General features: G+C 38.6%; 2 protein-coding genes and 1 non-coding gene across 3 annotated transcripts; all 3 read right to left on the bottom strand.

Annotated features, from left to right (window-relative positions):
- Window positions 1-13,145: 13,145 nt before the first annotated feature.
- Window positions 13,146-15,595, bottom strand: LOC133824001 (17.8 kDa class I heat shock protein-like). The gene is made up of 2 exons (XM_062256862.1): window positions 15,388-15,595; window positions 13,146-14,745 (listed from the first exon to the last, which is right to left on the bottom strand). The coding sequence occupies exons 1-2, from the start codon at window positions 15,488-15,490 to the stop codon at window positions 14,279-14,281; spliced, it is 570 nt and encodes a 189-aa protein (XP_062112846.1). The 5' UTR covers window positions 15,491-15,595; the 3' UTR covers window positions 13,146-14,278.
- On the bottom strand, window positions 13,379-13,705 carry LOC133825635 (protein BOLA1, chloroplastic). The gene has a single exon (XM_062258549.1). The coding sequence runs from the start codon at window positions 13,703-13,705 to the stop codon at window positions 13,379-13,381; it is 327 nt and encodes a 108-aa protein (XP_062114533.1).
- On the bottom strand, window positions 13,866-13,938 carry TRNAF-GAA (transfer RNA phenylalanine (anticodon GAA)). The gene has a single exon. It is a non-coding gene; the product is annotated as a tRNA-Phe (tRNA).
- Window positions 15,596-19,328: the final 3,733 nt, after the last annotated feature.

The following is a 19,328-nucleotide window of genomic DNA, read 5'->3' as shown; positions in this document are numbered from 1 at the left end:
CCATGTAACCCCCCTTAAGCCTATAAATATGCATGAAATAGCTCAAGGAGGAGACTTTTGATCTTTGAATCTTTTTCTCGAATATTGAAAGAGAGAGCATATAGTGTGATTATCCATCGTCTTGTTGTAATTCTCCCAAGGTTTGTGAAACTCAAAAACCCTAGTTCTTTGATCACGACATTGGGATTCAATATTAATAATAGCACTAAGTGAACGTAGGTCATTACCATTTACTGGGGTCGAACCACTATAAATCGTTTGTGTTTATTCTTTACCATTAGATTAAACTCTTAATTATCTTCTCATTTCCTTTCATATTTTTGACTCCGTGTCGTTGGCAAAATCGATGGTCAACAATATGAAATAATCAATTAAATGTTTTTGTTGTTGTCTTGTTGTTTCAATTTCTTGGACCTCGGTTTCAGCATGTCTTCCTATTATGACCTATTTGTCCACACTTGTTGCACTTGTTTTTTTTTAGTTTCCCAAACAACTTTGAATCTTCTTTTCTTTGGTCTTCCTGCTTTCACTTTTTCAAATGGACGCATTACTATCATGTCTTTAACAAATTGTGGCACATCCTAATTGTGTTGGTTTCCTACCGGGTATACTGTTGCTTCATATGTTTCCAACCATGTCTTTGTTGTGTAGTAGTGTGGACAGTAACTGTAAGGGTCTAGATTCATTTCCTTCATCACAGTGATTGCATGGCCACATGGCATTTCATCCATTTGGAATCTATTGCATGTGCATGTTTGATTTTTGAGGTTTACAATCCATGACTTTTGTTATTTGAACACCTCAAATAGATTTTCATTTGATGCATTTGCATGTATCACATTATAAATAATTTATTTATTTAAACAACTATAATGCTACCTATTTCTAAATGCAACAACATATGAACCACACTCATCGTTGCTTGGACACAGCGGCAATGTTAGCACAACTTCAGAAAAATGTAATTAAAAATGTTAAAAAAAGTGTTTAAAGAACTTACAGTTAGTCTCAACGAGTATCTGTAGTTGCTAGTGATTTTTTTCTGCATCTGGTGCTAATGTTGTGAGTGTATTTTGGGCTTGCCTTCTGCTTGTGTATGTCCAATCTTGGAGTAATCCATGCAGATACTCCAACAATGTTGTTATGGGTGCCTCTCTTGATGCCAAAGTGGTTGAGTTGAGTGATTTAGCAATATTTAAAGTCATTGTTGAATACCTGTTGTTTCTGGAGTGGAATCTTGTCCATTTTTCATAACCAATTTTGTTTAAAAATGGACATATGCTCTTATGCAGGCTGTCAAGCTCAATCATGTAATATTCAAAAAAAAAAAATTGGTGTACGCTGTTGCAGCCCCAAAGAATGGTTCCCTGTATTTTTTTGCATGTTTCATATGGATGGTTTTCAGGTTGTCAAGCAGGTGGAACATGTAGTACCCATGCATTATTTCTGGGTATATTTGTTTGGTTGCTTTGATGATGCTTTCATGTCTATATGATATTAGACATTGCTCTTCTCTATTTCCATAGGCTTCTCTTAGTTTCTAAAAAAAACCATTCCCATGACTTGTCATTTTTAGAATCTACGATACTGAATGCAAGTGGAAATTTCTTACCTCCAGCATCTTGTGCACTAGCAGAGAGCAGTGTTCCACCATATGTAGCTTTTAGGAAATTTTTGTCAACAATTATTATTGGTTTACATTTCAACCAACCTTTCAAAGATGCATCCAATGTCATGAATAGAAATAGCAAGTTGTTGTCTTCTCCTGTTTTGATTTCTAATATTGATCCAGGGTTGGTTTTTTTATAGCATGTACAAGTAACTTGGCAAGAGGTTGTATGATTCTTTTTCTTTTCCACACAAGTTTTTGAGTGCGTGCTCCCTACTCCGCCATACTTTCATATAGTTCATTTTTATACCATACTTGTCATTTAAGTTACTTTTGATGTCTTTTGGCATGGTTGTTGTTTTAATGTGTAGGAACTTTGGTTTTATGTAGTCGCCTATTAATTTTGATGTTGTTTGGCAGTGGTCACCAAATCTTATTTCCAAGGAGCAAGTGTGGACCTATTAGTACTTTCTGATGATAAATGCATGTGTGGTGTTGTTCCTTGATGCTCTTAGTGACCACTTGCATTTTTGGTCCAAACAAACAATATTGTACTCTTTGGAGCATGACTTTTGCACCCTATATTGGAAGTGATATGTAATTGCATAGTAGTTGAGCACACTCTTTAGTGTTGATTTGTCTTTGTATATTTGGCCACTTAGTGTAATGCCCTGGTTACCCCAGAACAGTTACGGTGAACCGTGAATTTAACTCGCTACCCAAGTTCTTTGGTTAAAAACGTGCTTCTAGGTGTTATTAACAGGCTAAGGTGGAAAATTAATCAAAATGAAAGGATATATTTTATTTAAAACATAAAGCTGTTCATGGGCCCATCAAAAACATTTACAAGCTATTTACAACTCAAAATGGTCATTATAGTTTCAAATATACAAACCCACCGACCTAAGCGGCAAAAATAGGGTAAACCCCCAAGTTCCTCTGAGAACTCCTTGGTCGTGGTGGTCAAGCGGCCGCATATGTACACATCACCACCTAAGCTCTCCACTCAAGGCTGGGTGAGCTTTTCTTTTCCTTTACCGGCACCACATAGCACCCATGAGCCAAAGCCCAGCAAAAAAACACAATATAGCATGAATATAATATCAACAATGATCATAATAATCATTCAGGACTTTCAGTCCAAACATATGAGTGATAGTTGAAAAGTCACTAAGGTGGGATTCGTTCCCTCTAGCCATGTGACGATAGGGTCACCGGGGCTTTACGAATAAGTGATCCTTTCACTAGCTTATCAAGATAGGTGCTCGATGAACTGGTCACCAATATAACCTACCGCATGACCATAGAGTCACAACCATGGGATTCCGCTCCCTAGCCACGTGACAAGTAGTCACCTAGGCCTTGGCTCTGAGTAACTAGTCAAGCGCGTATAAGTTTCATCGACCTTAGGGTCGGTCCAGCATTAATGCTCCTAGAGTCATTCAATGCTGATATCGATTAGATCTAATCTTTTATCGGCTCTGTGTTGTCGACGCTTATGCCGTTTCTGACTCTCAGGTCAATAATAGGCGACCAGTGCTGAATCTGAATAATCAGTGCCATACACAAATAAACAAGATTCGCTAAGCATTTAATATGCAATCAATGTCCACATTTAATAACCAACATGCCTCTGTAACAACCACGCATGTCACATATAGGGTGTAGTTTTCTTACCTCTGATTCGAGAGAGAGTTAATATAAGAACGACCCTTGAGAACGATCAACCTTTAAGTTCCTTAGCGGTCACCTAGTCATAACCAAATACGGGAAACCATCAATAAAATGAATAACAAAGGTTCATGAACCAAGATCTAGCCTCCAGGACATCGAACCCCACTAATCCGGGTAGTAGGAACAATCCCGAGGCCTAAAACCAAGTTCTCGAGATCAAAACACTCAATTGGCCTCAAAACCACCCAAGAGCCGCGGCCCTAGAAGCTTGAGTCGCGGCCCCCAGCCACACCAGGAGCAAGGGCCGCGGCACCCACTACCCAGTGCCGCAGCGCCCAGCATGCCCAAAACTCCTCCTCCTGCTTCTTCGAGCTTGGGCCGCGGCGCCCAAGAGCAGAGCCGCGGCCCCCACCCAAAAACCAGCCATAACCTCGTTTTCTCCCATCCTAAACCTTCCAAAAACATACATAAACACTTCCAAATCCAAAAATCAAAGTTCCTAAACTTCCCAATGATCCAAAATCATCAAATCCCGAGGCTCAAACGAATCAAAAACTCAACAATTCACAAAATCCAATTCAAAACTTTGAAACTCCAAAAACTTAAAGCTTAGATTACCTTTGATTGGGTTGTTTCTCGTTAAATCATTCGGTCAAGAAGCTTCTAATCTTTCCTAGGATCACTATGCCTCGATCCACGCTTGATTTCGACTCCTAGAACTCAAGATTTCTTCGAAATTGCCTCGAACGATAAAAGGAACTAACGGGAATAGAGAAAGTGTTTTCTAACGTACGGTTCTATCTGACGAACTACTTCAGGCTTAAGTAACCTTAAATAAAACCTAATGCTCGGGGTCCCAAAAACACCCCCGGGGACATAATATTCAAAACTCCCAGAATTTCCTCCTGATCTCAATAACTCCCAATTTATCATCAAATAAACATTCTCATTATCCAATATCCCAATAAATGACCCAGTTATGACAAAACCGCTAATTTACAATATAAGACCATCTCATGCCGAATAGCTCGAATATATCTCCATAATAATTGGATCTCATCCAAAAATCACAATATGCACCAAAATACACAAATATGCCCTCAACGGGCCAATTTACCAAAACACCCTAATAATCAAATGTGGACCCACATGCATGCATTTAACATCATATTATAATATAATTCACATAAACATGCATATAATTAGTTAATGGTATAATTAAACAATTATGGCCCTCCCGGCCTACTAATCCAGCCATTAAACCGCATTAGGGATTTCGGGGCATTACACTTAGAATATCTTGATGATGAGGATTTGAGATTACTAGTGAGTCTTTAGTGTCAACTTGAGTTTCTTTATTCTGATTGTTCTCGAGTTGCTCTAGAATTTCTGATCTGATTAGTGTTGCATAATCAATTATGTCAAACTTGTTATTGTGTTCTTCTATGTTTGCTTCTATGTGCTGCTTTGTGGTTTATTCTGTTGTCTGTGGACTGTAACGTTCTCCTAATCCATGACTATTACAATGTGTACTTTAAATAGTGTCTGACTTGCTAATCAAGTCATTTGGTTATAAGTGTGTAACTAAGGTTAATGTTAAGGGTTAGGGTTAAAAAATTTGGTCAAAAGGAATGTTGACTTTTCATTTAAAAATTTAAAACATACATGGGATCCCAAAATAATATAAACAGATGTTTAAAATGCTATATACAAGTCAAAAGTTACAATCGGTCGGCCTAAGCGGCAAAATAAGAGATACAAGAGATACAATCCTAGTTCCTATGAGATATCCTTGGTCGTGGTGGTCGAGCAACTGCATATGTACACGCCGCCACCGAAGCTCTCCAACTCAATGCTAGTCCGACTTTCCTTTCCCCTTACCTGCACCACATAGCACCCATGAGTTAAGGCTCAGCAAGAAAACTTAAACATGTGCATGAACAGTAAATATAGATTCTAGATGCATATCTAGCATGCCCAGTAGTAATAACCTACTCATGTATGCATACAATTACAAATAAATGATCATTGGATCATTCTTGGGCCCGCTGCTCTGAATAGATGACCATAGAGTCAATTTGGGGCCTTATGTCCTAGTTATGTGACAATTGAGTCACCTGGGGCCCCTTACCCAAGCTATGTGACCATAGAGTCACTTGGGGCCCTTTGCCCTTAGCTCTGAGTAACTTGCCATAGAGTTAGCCAAGCACTTTGTTTTCCAACGACGATAAGGTCGAACAACGTAATAGTACGTTCCTGATTAGGCCCAAGCCTTTCGACCAATGCCCAACGCGCTATTGCCGCCCTCAACTAATAAGTCAATGCCTTAACCAGATATTCAGATAATCAGATACAAATAAGCATACTTCAGACAATATAAGTATGCATACATATTAATCATATACTTCAACCAATTAAGTACAGACACAGTAATAACCATGTTCCTTAACGGAGCCAAGCCCTAATTACGCAGACAATGCAAACCATCATTGTTCAAGCATGCTGAATTAACAAGCACAAACATGACCTTAATCACGTTCATTCACAGGGGCCAGTGCCCCTATTCATAGTTACATTCAACAACCGGGTCAAGCCCTAATCACATATATCATGTATACGGTGCAGTTTTCTTACCTCAGGTCTGAGTGCAATGTTTATTAAGAACGACCCTCGAGCACAATCCATGTTCCGAGTCCCTAGCGATAACCCACTCACAACCATAATATAGAATCCCGTCAATAACGAGCGATCAAAGGCTTACGGACCAAGTCCTAGCCTCCGGGACATCGAATCCTACTAAATCAGATAGAAGGATAGATCTCGAGCCCTTAGTTTGAGTTCCCGCACTCAAAACCTTCCCCGGGCTCAAAAGCCCTTCAAGCGTCGCGACCAAAGGCAAAAGAGCCATAGCCTGCCTCAAGTCAGAGATCCCAAGGGCTCTTCTCTAGACCACACGCGTTGCGGCGTGCCCCTACAAGCGTCACAGCTCAAAAGGGATTTCAGCACCTCCTTCTCCCTGAGTTCATGAGTCGCGACGCCCCAAAAATAGGGCTGCAACTCGACATGAAAAACCAATTTTTTTTCCCCGTTTTCTTCAAGCCAAATCTCATCAAAAACCTATCCTAACCTAGCTAAATCTCAAAAAAAAAGTTCCTAAACAACTCAACACTTCAATACCATCAAAACCCAAGCTAAAACTTGGCCAAAACCTCATCAAATCTCCAAATTCAAATTGAGTATCTAAAACTCTAAAAATCATCTAAAAAAATCAGAGAAACATAGAGATTTGTGGCTAAAAATCGTTACCTCTACTGCCCAACACGATGCCAAGCTTTTCCCCGAGCAATCCCGAGCCTAAACTAGCTTTGATTCCTCCTAGATCACAATAATTTCCCAACGAATCGAGAGAGGGAGTGTATGAATGAGAGAGAGAGTATTTGCTCCTCTGTTTTTCTGTGTTTTTCAGTTTATGAGAGATTACTTACAGTTCAAGTAATTCTAAGTAAATCCCAAGGCTCGGGGTACCCAAAAACGTCCTCGAGGGTAAAATGGTAAAAATCCCCAGAATTCTCTCCTAATCTCACTAACTCAAAAATATTTCCTCAAATATTTATTCATGTTACCCGATATTCCGGTAATGCACTAAATACCCCTTGACTCACCCCGAGTCGAGGTATTTGGTCCCGTTGTGACTTTCCCCCTAACTTGCTCCCTAGGATCGCCTCGTCCCAAGTAACCAAAATATATTCACATAATAATATGGTCTCACACATATATGCACATATACTCCAACTTGCTCCATAGGACTTCATAGTTGCAATCTATTGTATGAATTCTCCACTAGGTTCAAAATTGATGTAATTATTGTTGTCATCCTAGTGTCCATTTTTCTGTATCAAGATTGCTACTACATCCATTCCCTGAAATGTATATAATTGAAATTTCTAATTACTATTTGTAATGTTCCAATTGATACTATTTTGCATTTTAAGATGTTGTGTCCTGCAATGGCAACTACAATACAACCCCACAACAATTTCATTTAAAAAAAAAAAACTAAAAAGATCATCCTTGTTTTTGTATTAAAACCCAGAATTTATATTCTATTTTCTTGTCATCTCGATTTGTTGTAAAAACAACCATAATTAATATTAAGTTGTTTTTTCGTCTCGATTTGTTGTAAAAACCAAAAAACAACAAGATTTGAAAGAAAATTATTGTTAAGCAACGAGTAAAACACTTTGCAACCAAATTTGATTAAAATACTTAAGGAAAATATTAAAATCGTCATACCTGAGACTAAGAATCCACTTCGTATGAAAACTCATTATCAATGTTTCCCCGTATACCTCATTGTTCCACAAAATAAAAAACATCTTTATACCTAAGATTAAGTTTTTGAAATTTATTTCCATAATTGAATTTTTTGTTTTCGTTTTTTACTCGTATTTGTTTCAATTTTGTTGAAACTAAATGTTGTTCAGGTGTTTTCTAGTCAGTGTATTGGGTTGCTTTCCATGATTTGTGGATTGGTTTGTTTGTTGTTACTACTTGTGGGTTTTCGAAGCGAGAAGTTTCCTTTGAGTCGGACCTAATTAAAGAGGAACCCGTATTTTTGTTTAAAAATTTGATTGACTTTATAAATGTTATTAATACCACTTGACTGTATTTTTGTAAAATTTGCTCTATATATGGGTATACCAGAAAAAAGCCCATTTATATATAAATATATATATTATTCAACACCCGCCCATTATCATCTTTTAGAATAGGCAAAGTTGTATCTACACACAAATTCATACCATGTACAAAGGGAAAGGAAATGAGTGGACTTACAATATTTCATATCACATAATAATTGACAGAAGGACAAAATTGAACTTACCATTATTAAAGACTTGAGCAGGAGGGAAGCTAGGGATAAGCACGTAGGGTACCAATTTCCTTCAATAACAAACAGTCACTCATCCCAATTGTTGTCGAGTTCATTGAAAACAGTAAATATGAAGTGATTATTCAGCTTGGGAGAAAGGCAAAAGTCTTCAAAAAGTTGTTGGATGTGTTATTCTGTTTCAATTGATAAATTGGGAAAATATCAGCATATGGGATTAGCATATTCTTCAATTTACTCAAAATAATTTACCTCGGATTAGTAAAATTTGGTTGGAAATAAATGGGTGTTCAAAGTTAAGACTAATGCTGATGGTTCTTTCCAATGGTTCAAGGTGCAGCTGGTTGCCAAGGGATTTCACTAAAGATTGGGCATAGACTTTGGTGAAACTTTTAGTCATGTAGTGAAGGCCCCCATAGTTCGGATTGTACTCACCATAGCCGTGTCCAAACAGTAGCCTATACGACAGTTGGACATCAACAACGCCTTCTTGAATGATTACCTAGAAGAGGTTGGACATCAACAACACCTTCTTGAATGGTTACTTAGAAGAGGTCGTATACGTGTCTCAGCCTGAAAGATTTGTGGACCAGGACAAACAAGACCATGCATGCAAATTGTACAAGTTGTTATATGGCTTAAAGCATGACCCAAGAGCCTGGTTCGAGAGACTAAAACAACCTTTCTGCAGTGGCAATTTCAAAATTCAAAGGCAGACAACTCTATTCTTCTACAATCAAAACAAGGTGGTAATTTTGGTCCTCATTTATGTAGATGATATCATCGTAACAGGGAACAATACATGGAAGTTATCTCTTTTCATTGCTACACTAAATAAGAGCTTTACCTTGAAAGACTTGGGGCCACTAAACTTTTTCCTTGGCATTGAAGCTTTCATAAATGAAACATGTATTTATCTTACTCAATCCAAGTATATTGAGGAGTTGCTGCATAGTTATAATATGGTGAACCAAAAGTCGTGCCCCACTCCTATGATTGCTGGCAAACCCATCTTTGTAACTGATGGAGAAAAACTCAATAATCCCACGTGTATAGAAGCCTTTTGGGAGCATTACAATATCTGTGTCATACTCGACCAGACATTTCGTTTGCAATAAATAAGTTAAGCCAGTTTCTTCAAGAACCTACAACAACACATTGGATTTGAGCTAAAAAATTACTAAGATACTTGAAAGGAACCATTCACAGTGGTCTCCACTTTGGCAAAAGTGACATTCTAAGCATGGTAGGATACTCTGATGTTGACTGGGCTTATTGTCCAGATGACAGAAGGTCGGTTGCAAGTTAATGTGTGTACTTTGGAGATTCCCTAGTGTCTTGGTCATCAAAGAAACAAGTTGTTGTGTCGAAATCTAGCACAGAATCCGAATATATAGCCCTTGCACATGTTGCAGCCGAGATTGCCTAGAATGAATCTTTACTCGAAAAATTAAAGCTTCCATTGTCATGCAAATTTGTTACATGGTATGGTAACATCACTGTTGTTGCACTTGCATCAAACTCAGTGTACCACACAAGAACAAGGCATATCGAACTTGATGTGCATTTTTTCCGAGATAAAGTGCTAAGGAAGGAGCTCAAAACCATCAGCGAATCAGATAGCTGACTGTCTCTAAAAGGAGCTCACTTATGAAATATTTCAATAAAAAAATTTTGCTACATATGTATATGAGAGCACTCCTAAGTCATCAATTAATTGGGCTGAGTTTTTATTCATTCTATCTCCCTAAATATCCAAAATCTTTGTCTTCCCACCTTGTTAGTACAGGAATGTTCAGTCTACGAATTTCATCCTATGCAAATGACCCCTATTGTATTCAAGTTTTGTGCGTAGCAATCATTTTGAGTAAGCTACAAATATGAAAATAAAATGTACTGATAAAAGAACAACACATCCAACAGTAGCTCTTTGAAAACCTTTCTTGCTCCCAAGAAGAATAATCGCTTTGAGTTTACTCATTTCAATAAATTCGACTACAACTAGGACGAGTGTATTTTCGTTATTGGAGGAAATTGGTATTCTTCGTTTTTTTCTCTAGAAGACTTTCATTTTGCTTGAGTCTTTAATGATGGTAAGTTCACTCCTTTCCCTTTGTGAATGATTTGAATATTCTTCTACCATATGAATTTCTGTGTACAAATCCAACTATTCCTATTTTAAAATATTACAATAGCAGGATTTAGTAACTATGTCGTGAAGGGATCTTATTCCATGAAAAGGATAATGCTCCTAATATCCATGCCATCTACAACCCTTTAAATACAAATTAGATGCCACGAATGACTTTCACAAGGTACATTGATGATATTGTCAATTCTTACGGGGCTACTCTAATGACGCACACACAGAGGTCATGAGGGAGATATGTAGAAGAATGATACTCTTGTGTCATCCCCAACAATTGCATTACTAATTCAACAAGGATGAAATGGCTAAATACAAAAACAAAAACAAAAAAGACTACCAAAGTCCAAAAGGAGGGGAAAATCCTCAAATCAAGTACAAGAAATTGTCCTGTTGTAGTGGCTCTCAAGCTTCTACAAAAGGTAAGAAGAAGAGAGTGTCCCAAGCATAAACTTCTACTCCTCAGACAGTTGAGAAAAGAAAAAACTCTGAGTATGATCCTGACAAATAAATGGTCATTGAAAAGACAGTCAAAATAACACGAGTGTCGAACACTGGGTCTAAGTCCTTTGATCTCCCATTTCTTCGAGAAAAAGATCTGTCAGGCATTTTCGTCTCAAATTTTGTTCCATAACTTCTGTGCTATCCCCAAGTAGGCTTTGTTCAATTTCTTCTCTAGCCTTTTCAATTTCTCCTACTTCAACTCTTCTTTCTACTTCTTTGTCATCTTTGTCATTTGTACAAACTTCTTCTCGCGCTTCCTTTATCCTAAGGAATGGTTTTGTTCCTCCAATACAACATATTCTTCTTTCTCCTCTATCTGAAAAGTGAAACTCTACCTTTGTAGCACCTAAGGTTACTAAATTCTGTCATCTTTGGCTAACGCTTCTATAGAAGAAATGGCTCCAAATTTTATGGAAGTAGTCAACTTATCTATTTGCAATGTAACTAAATTGGTTTGAAGTTGTAACTACCTATGTGCATTTTTCTTCTCACGTGTACAGCTTCTCTTCCGGGCATTTCTTGTAATATTGTTATGATAACTATCCTCTCTTTTCCTAGTAAAGCTGAGACAGGAACTTTGTAAGGAACAACCGTCTAGGTGATTGAGGAGGTTGCAGCACTAGGTTTTGAACCTTAAGCTGGAGTCAAGCCTGACCACTGATATTTTTCAAGGTGGAAGAGAATGGAAGTGTCACTTCAAACCCGATTACAGAGACACTAACCATGTTATTGATAACTCCGTAGTTGTGATTTCGTCAAGAGGCAGTGGTATCTTTTGTCATTCAAATTAGTGCTAATGAGTTCAATCTTAAAAAGATTTCTTGTACGACCTGATGAGTTCTAGTTAGAAGGTTTATGAGCTTCACACAGAAGAAGAAGAATAAGAGATGGATGAGGTCCGCAAAGCTTTGGCTATATCAAAGAAAGAGGTCTTACAAAGCAAAGCTGGGCTAGAGGAAGAGCTAGCTAAAGCTACAATGACTCAAGCAGAAATGGATGACCTCAAGTCAGATCGAAGCTCTCAATCTGAGGATGAACAAGGTATTCCATGAGTTAGAAGGTCTTAAAGGGAAAGTGGTCAACTGACCAAAGTAGTGGCAGAGAAGGATCAGACGATTGCTTTGTTAAGGGAACTATTGTTGGCTTGGAGAATAAACAGACCACTTCCATCGCAATTTAACCTTGTGCAAAGGTGGAAGTTACTAGCAAAATCTCAAATCTGCCAGACTGCCACACTTTTACACATTACACTTTGTCTATAATTTATCCAATCAACAAGAAAAGTTTACCCTCAAAGCTTTTCATTGGCTTGGGATTACTATGTCATGACTAGAGCATGATCGGCATAGAGTTAGCCATAAAGGACCTGGTTCTTCTGATTTATTTGGAATTAGACTATTTGAGGAATATCGTATGCTTTCCGTTAACAACCCATAAAGCTAGAACTACACCAATATAATTATGGATGCCTAACTAATTTATATTGGTTAAAGTTGTTCATCATACTTTAGTCATCTGCTATGTCAGTAGTAGCTTGCCCATACTATCTGGTCTTTACTCTAATGTAATTATGTAGCTTCAACAATTGGCTGTATGGGATTTTCGGCCAAAGAGTAATAGTTTTCTTATTTGGCAATGTAATAATTTACAACGACAACGGAAGGGAAAGAGTACGCATCAATATCAAAGAGAAAACTTAGTTGTGTGTTCTGTAAGTTATAAGAACAGGAAGGTAAAGACTACACATCTATAACTTGCCTTTCTTAGTTGGGATGGGATTACTATTCGTAAGTCATTCAGTTTGTATCAGGAAATGAATCTAAGAAAGTGCTATGGAAGTCTGGAGTAGTGGCAATTTGGTGGGCTATCTGGCTGGAAAGTAATAGATTGATTTTTGAAGATGCTGAAGAATGTGCAGAAGCTATTTGAGATAAAGCTAGACCTTGGATAGCTATATGGCTGTTCAACACTAAAGAATTTGGAGATATTCTATACTCTGATTTTTGTACAGTGACATTATTTTTTGTAATACTTCTTTTTGTGTTGTTCCTAGTTGTGCTGCCTTGTAGGTTGTATTTTGGGGTGTTTTCATTTAATCCCTGTTTTTTCCTTGTATTACATTTTATTAATAATACAAGCAGTATTGCTTTGAAACAAAATAAAGTCAGAAACCATGACATATATTATTATATTAGTTCAGATATATTAGCTCCATGCTGACAAAAAATATGGAAATATGATTTCATCATATGCATTGGCTTAACCATGTTTTAGTTCAACCATGTTTTAGTTCAAACAAAGCCTTTGAAATTAGTCATATCTCATAGCAACTGAGTCTCATTCTTCATTTAGTTAAGAGCATCAATCAAAACCGCGACAGTCTCATGAATCAACCAATTATCAAAGAACATAGCAGAAAGGACTATCATTACAAAATTACCTTTGCATCAAAATCCGAACAATAGAAATCAAATTCTTCACACATATATTTATGGAGAGAGAGATAGTAGGAATACTTTGCTATTGCTATTGATCGGAGAGAGAGAGAAGCTAGCTATTTGGAGGCGCGTTCGATCTCCGTTGGTGTCTTGGCAACAATGGAGAGGGCGTGAAGACCAGAGTTAAGCTCGTCAGCAAGGGCATCGTAGACCAAGCGATGTCGCTTGACAAGGCTCTGCCCTTCGAATTTTGGGGACACAATCCTGAGATTGAAATGGGTCTCGCCGGCGGCGGCGTTAGGGTTGGCTTTGACGGCGGCATGGCCAGCGTGTTGGTAGGAAACGTCTTCGATCTCAAGAAGGCTTGCTTCCAAGGCAGATTGGAGCTTTGATCTCATTCTACTCGCTCTCGATATCAATCCCTTGCCCCCAATCGACGCCATTTTTCTCTTTCCAAGCTTTTTATCGATGATATTCACAACTGCCTACTGGATATTTTCTTCTCTACTCTAATACCTTTTGGTTAACTCAAACGCTACAAAATGGGTAAGAAAAAAAAAAGAAATAATAATTTCAAATTTAAAAATAAAAATGAAAAAAGCTTGCGGTGAACGTGGATCGAACACGTGACCTTCAGATCTTCAGTCTGACGCTCTCCCAACTGAGCTATCCCCGCAAGTTGTTTAGTAATTCGCTTAAAACATATATGATGTTTTAAAAAAATTTGATTATAACATATGATTCCCGAAACAGTCAAATTTATACGAAATAAAATTTAATTATGGATATCGGGTTAACTGGGTGTATTTTTGTCAGGTTTTGATATTTATGAAAATTTTAAAATATATTTTTTTAAAAGAATTAGTTAACTAGAAATGGACGTACGTAGAGAGAAAACAACAATTAATAATGTGTCACACTCTTTAATAAATGATAAAACGGTAATTTTGCACAATAATAAATAATAAAACAAATTTAATCACAAAATATATAGCCAATATGAGTAATGATCTACTCTAATTTGTAGGGGTTGACGATGATGATGTGTGTTTAAAAACATAAGAAGCTCCAGAAACGGCAAGAACAAGCACAATTGCAGCAACTGTGGCAGCAAGTAGGAGTACAGATGAATTCTTATTATAATTATTTTGTGAGCAGGATGATGGTGATGATGATTTGGGTTCTTTACTGCTACTCTTTTCTTGCTGATCAGTAGTATCATCAAAACGACGTCGTTGGTGATGATCATCTAACGTATTGATGGGGGAAGCTGAGGCTGAGGGTAGTTGCTTAGGCATAGTAATGGTGAGAACTCCGGCAGAGAACCTAGCTCGAATGCCGTAGTCACTGCAATCTTCAGGGAGCTTGAGTTGTTTGCTGAATCGGCTCCAGACTTTGTTGCCTTCATCCACAAGGCGTTGCCCATTTATTGTTACTATTCTTTGATTGTTTATCTGAACCCTCAGTTGCTCCCTTTTGAAACCTTACGTTACACCAAAATTAATATACATTATCATTAAAGTTTTTTTGTTGTCAATTCTATTTCTAAGAAATATTTTTTTGATAATTAAATTCTTGAGTTTCAAAAATAATAGTAATTAAGTTATTTTAGTTAAAAAAAATTTTTATGAAATTCTAAATTTTTTATTAACAATTTTGTTTTGTTTTATATATATTATACACCTCTAAATATTTTTACACATATCATACTACATAAGAAAAAAAACATTTAGGTTTTTAGTTAATTCAAACACTAAGAATTTTGTGAGAAAATAAATAATAAGGACTATTAATTGCTACTATTAATATAAAAAATTATAAAATAAATTGACAAGAATTAAGTCTAAAGTTATCTTTTGTTGTTTTAATAATCACAAGGTATTATTGTGAATTTAAAAAAAATAGAATTATATATGATATTTAGCTAAAACTTAAGGATATAAAATAGTATAATTCCAAAAAAAAATATGAGAAAATAAATAATAAAAAAGTAATTGCTACTTTTATAAAATTTAAGGATTAATTGTTGAATTAGATAAAACTCCGGGAATATTTATGCTAAAACCTCTATTCTATATGAAATTGAGAGTATTGTAAGGAGAAAAAGAAGAAGAAGAATAAAAACCATGGAGATGGATGGCAATAGTGTGGCTTTGTTCGTCTCTTAGCCAAGCGCAATAAGGCTCGAAGTCCACGTACGTGTCTGCTATGGTGGCTGTAGTTTCCATTGGTCTTCGTCTTCACCTCCTTTCCTTATTCCCTTTACCACTATTTAATTATGTTTTTGTGTATGATCAAATATTGTATGGGAACTACTCTTGTTCTTGTATGACATAGAATTTGGTTGACTTGAAGTTGAGGTTACTTTTATTGTTAAATGAGAATTATTCCTTTTCTATTTGATAGGACAAAGATGAGATATACTTTCTCTCTATTGGTAGTCTTTCTAAACTAATTGTAGCAATTGCAAGCGCAACATAGATATATATTTGATATCTTGTTTGACGTTATTCTTTTTGTGAATAATGTAGTCTTTCAAATGAAATATTCTTTCTTGCCCTTGTTAGAACTCAAAAAAATTTCTCATTGGGCCTGAAAACGATTATACCATATGCGATTGGGCCCAAAATCATTGCGCGGCTCAGATAACCATTTTCTTAAGGAGATAGCTCAATACGATGCGTTTAAGTAAGTAGCAAATTGAACATATTAATAAAAGTTGCTTCTGCAAAGAAGAAATGTAAGATCTACTGGCGGAAGCGATATAAAGATTGACAGTTTTGCTTTAATTACTTAAGGGGAGCAAAGGACAAAAGGCAGGAAAGTTGTTATTCCACAACCATTCGAATTCCTCCATCCGCTCCATAGATCCCCTCTTCATCGCTATAAATAGCCAACGTTGTATCCAGCGGAGGGGGCGAAGATTTTATATCGTTACTCTACTTGAACAAACAATTATCTGGCTTAAGCATTATAGAGTTTTCTTGCAGGTAACCCATGGCACTTTATTCACTTCGGAGATTCAAGATTCCAATCAGAGAAGGGAATCGAAGACGCCAGAGAAGGAAGATCGCATTTTTAAAAATACCACAACAAATTTTCAACCTCAACAATTGGCATCGTATGTGGGAAAATCGTCATCGACGACTTCAAGAAACACAGTCTGATCGTGTGACTTGAAAGGGAAAAAAAAGCTATGGCATCAAAAATCATCGTTCCAGCATTGATGAATACGCCACACGTTAATGAGTGTTGAGCCCAAAAGAGGGTGTTTTAATAATTATACTCGCAAGTGCACGAATCGTTTCGGAATATAATATTCATGTAAGTACGAGGTCGAACCCATGGGAATTGACTAACATCAAAATAAACTATTTCAAACAAAGCAAGAAGATTCTAACCTAGTTCCAAATATTTGATGAGATTTTGTTTCAGAAAAATAAAAGACAAGTAATAAAAAGATTTAAGATTAAATAGAAAAATGGTTTTCAAATGAAATATGTAAAATAAGATTATTAAGATATTAGAATCCACAAAATGCAAGTTCAATAGTATTTATAAGTATATTGATTCCCAAGTTTAGATATAGTTTGTTATCCGTAAATTTAGCATTGGTGGCGTGGCAAGTGATCCCTGGACATGTGGCTGACACCTGGAAACGTTTTGCTAGAGTATCGACCAGGGGACACATTAGAAGCAGTGCAAGCCTGTCTTACCTGCGACCAGTCTGGTCGATAGTTTCGCGTACAAGGCAATATTAATGGGAAGATCTTTATGAATCCCGAATTTATCTCACACAATCTCCTGAGTATCCGATTATTCAGGAAAGAATATTTGTAACAATCTTTTGTAATCCCCTTGAGCCTATAAATAGCAAGAGATAGCTCAAGGGAGGGGACTTTTGGCTTTTGAATCGTGAGAGATTATAGTAATTATCCTAGTAATACTGTATTGTTCTTCAGAAAGTGGTGAAACTCATTGAACCCTAGTTCTTTGATCACTCTTCTGATTTTTATATCAATATCATTCTAAGTGGACGTAGGTCATTACCAGATCCTGGGGCCGAACCACTATAAAATACTGCGTCTTATTTACTTTTGTCATTACGTTCTTCTCATCTATTTCATTCATATCAAGCATATTCTGACTCCGTGTCAGTTGGTCAAATCTTGGGTCAACATTCTGGTGCTTTCATTGAGAGCTTGATTTACCGTTGTTGAGAAAACTAATGGCGAAAGCTGGAAAGAAAACTGGACAAGCAGCCGCCGCTGCGCCGTCAAACCCGCCACCTCCTCCTCCTCCTGCAAGCATGGCAGAGGATGATCCACAACTGGATTTTGAGGAGGAGGAAATGGATGATGCAACGTTAAAGAGTACCCTGGGCACGTTGCAGGAAGAGCTGGCTAGTCTGAAGGCCAGTCAGGAGACTGCCGCTGAAGTTATGGCACGGCAGCAGCAGGAGATTGAACGGTAGCGCGCAGAATTGAGCGAAAGGCAGGCGGAGGTGGACCGCCACCAGAACGAAGCCATGGCAGCCCTTGAGGCAGCCTTGCTATTGGCTAGAAATCAGGCTGCACCTGCCTCGCAGCCTGACCCACCTGTGAATGGGCCACCCCAGAGGGGTCCTAATCCGAGCCCACCGATCCAGCCTTCGAGTCCGCAAAGACCCGAACAGCCTCAGATGCCCCATGAAGATGTCCCACTGGAGCCTGAGGTACAGCCACCGTCCCAAGCTGCTCGGGGTAACCCCCAGCAACGGAGGCAGAATAGGGCCGAGCATCAGCCTCGCAGCCCTAGACGTCGTAGGGATGATGGGCCGAACCTACCGAACAGAGGTCACTACCCTCCTGGCCACAGGAGGGACTCGGAGTTAGGCTCTGCGGTTCGGGGTCCCCCACGGCACGATGATGCACGAGGACACCACGACCAGCACAGGCCACCCTCTAACGCTCGGGATGGTTCAGCCAGAAATGGACATCGGGGGAACAGTCGATCTCACCATAGCCAGTCGAGGTTCAAAGATGGCCACGGATACAATGAGGCCGACTCAGGCAAAGGAAATGCCGGTGGGAGGAGTGAAGAAAGAGGTAAAGGCAGAAGCCAAGTACCTCAAGATGACCAACCAAATAGACAGGATGCTGGGGGGCAACCCAGACAAAATAATGTCTTCGAACGGCTCGGGGGTAGCGAGCAGCGGAGAAGAGAAGAGGACCTGAGAGATGTACTCAATGATCGCCGTGAGAGGCACGGCGAGAACGTCCCCCCGGCAACAGGGGCCACAACAATTCCTACCGCGGTGCAGGCCCAGATAGACACCCTCAACCAGGCTGTGCAGCAGCTGGTCGAAGGAAGGACTTCTTACATCGACCACGATAGGAGAAAAGGCACTCCTTTCGCACAAAGGATAGCTAACGCCGAAACTCCCAGCAAATTCAATATGCCTACGCTTCCAAACTTTGACGGGTATGGAGACCTAGTCTCGCATGTCAATAAGTTTGAAATTCATATGGACATTCAGAAAGTGTCTGAAGACACTCGGTGCAGGATCTTCCCTGCAACACTTTCTGAAGCTGCGCAGGAGTGGTTTTTCAAGTCCCCCCCCCCCCCGCGAGCATTGTTTCCTGGGAAATGTTCGTACGAGAGTTCTACGGACAGTTCTATGCTGGTCGTGTGCACCCAACCGAAGCAAACCAGCTAGTCGAAATTCGCTAGCAGGACGAGGAGTCAGTAAAGGATTACGTCCAGCGCTTTATGCGAGCGGCGGCTGGAGCAAAAACAGTGGGGGACGAAGGCAAGATGATGGCTATTACCGCAGGGGTTAAACGTTGCTCTCCCCTCTGGAAAAGTCTCCGAAAAGAAGGAGTGAGAACTACCCAAGAATTCTTAGACCGAGCTGACCGCTACATCAAGCTCGAAGAAGCCATTGCTGATGATGGAAAACCCTCGAACAAGGGTAAGAAGGCGGCCGAACCCGCCAAAGCCGTCAATGGTTCCAAACCTAATGGCAACGGCAAAGGCAACGGGAACGGCAACGGTAATGGCAAGAATGGTGGAAAACGGCCGTAT

This window comes from Humulus lupulus, chromosome 3 (assembly GCF_963169125.1).
Source record: "Humulus lupulus chromosome 3, drHumLupu1.1, whole genome shotgun sequence".
Lineage (NCBI taxonomy): Eukaryota > Viridiplantae > Streptophyta > Magnoliopsida > Rosales > Cannabaceae > Humulus > Humulus lupulus.
The sequence above is the reverse complement of the archived record's forward strand: the minus strand, read 5'-3'. Positions and strand labels throughout refer to the sequence as shown.

Coding starts and splice junctions, on each gene's coding strand:
- LOC133825635 (XM_062258549.1), bottom strand. CDS start 13,705: ATGGCGTCGATTGGGGGCAAGGGATTGATATCGAGAGCGAGTAGAATG.
- LOC133824001 (XM_062256862.1), bottom strand. CDS start 15,490: ATGGAAACTACAGCCACCATAGCAGACACGTACGTGGACTTCGAGCCT. Junction 14,746..15,387: donor TATTGCCATCCATCTCCATG/GTTTTTATTCTT, acceptor GTGTAACGTAAG/GTTTCAAAAGGGAGCAACTG.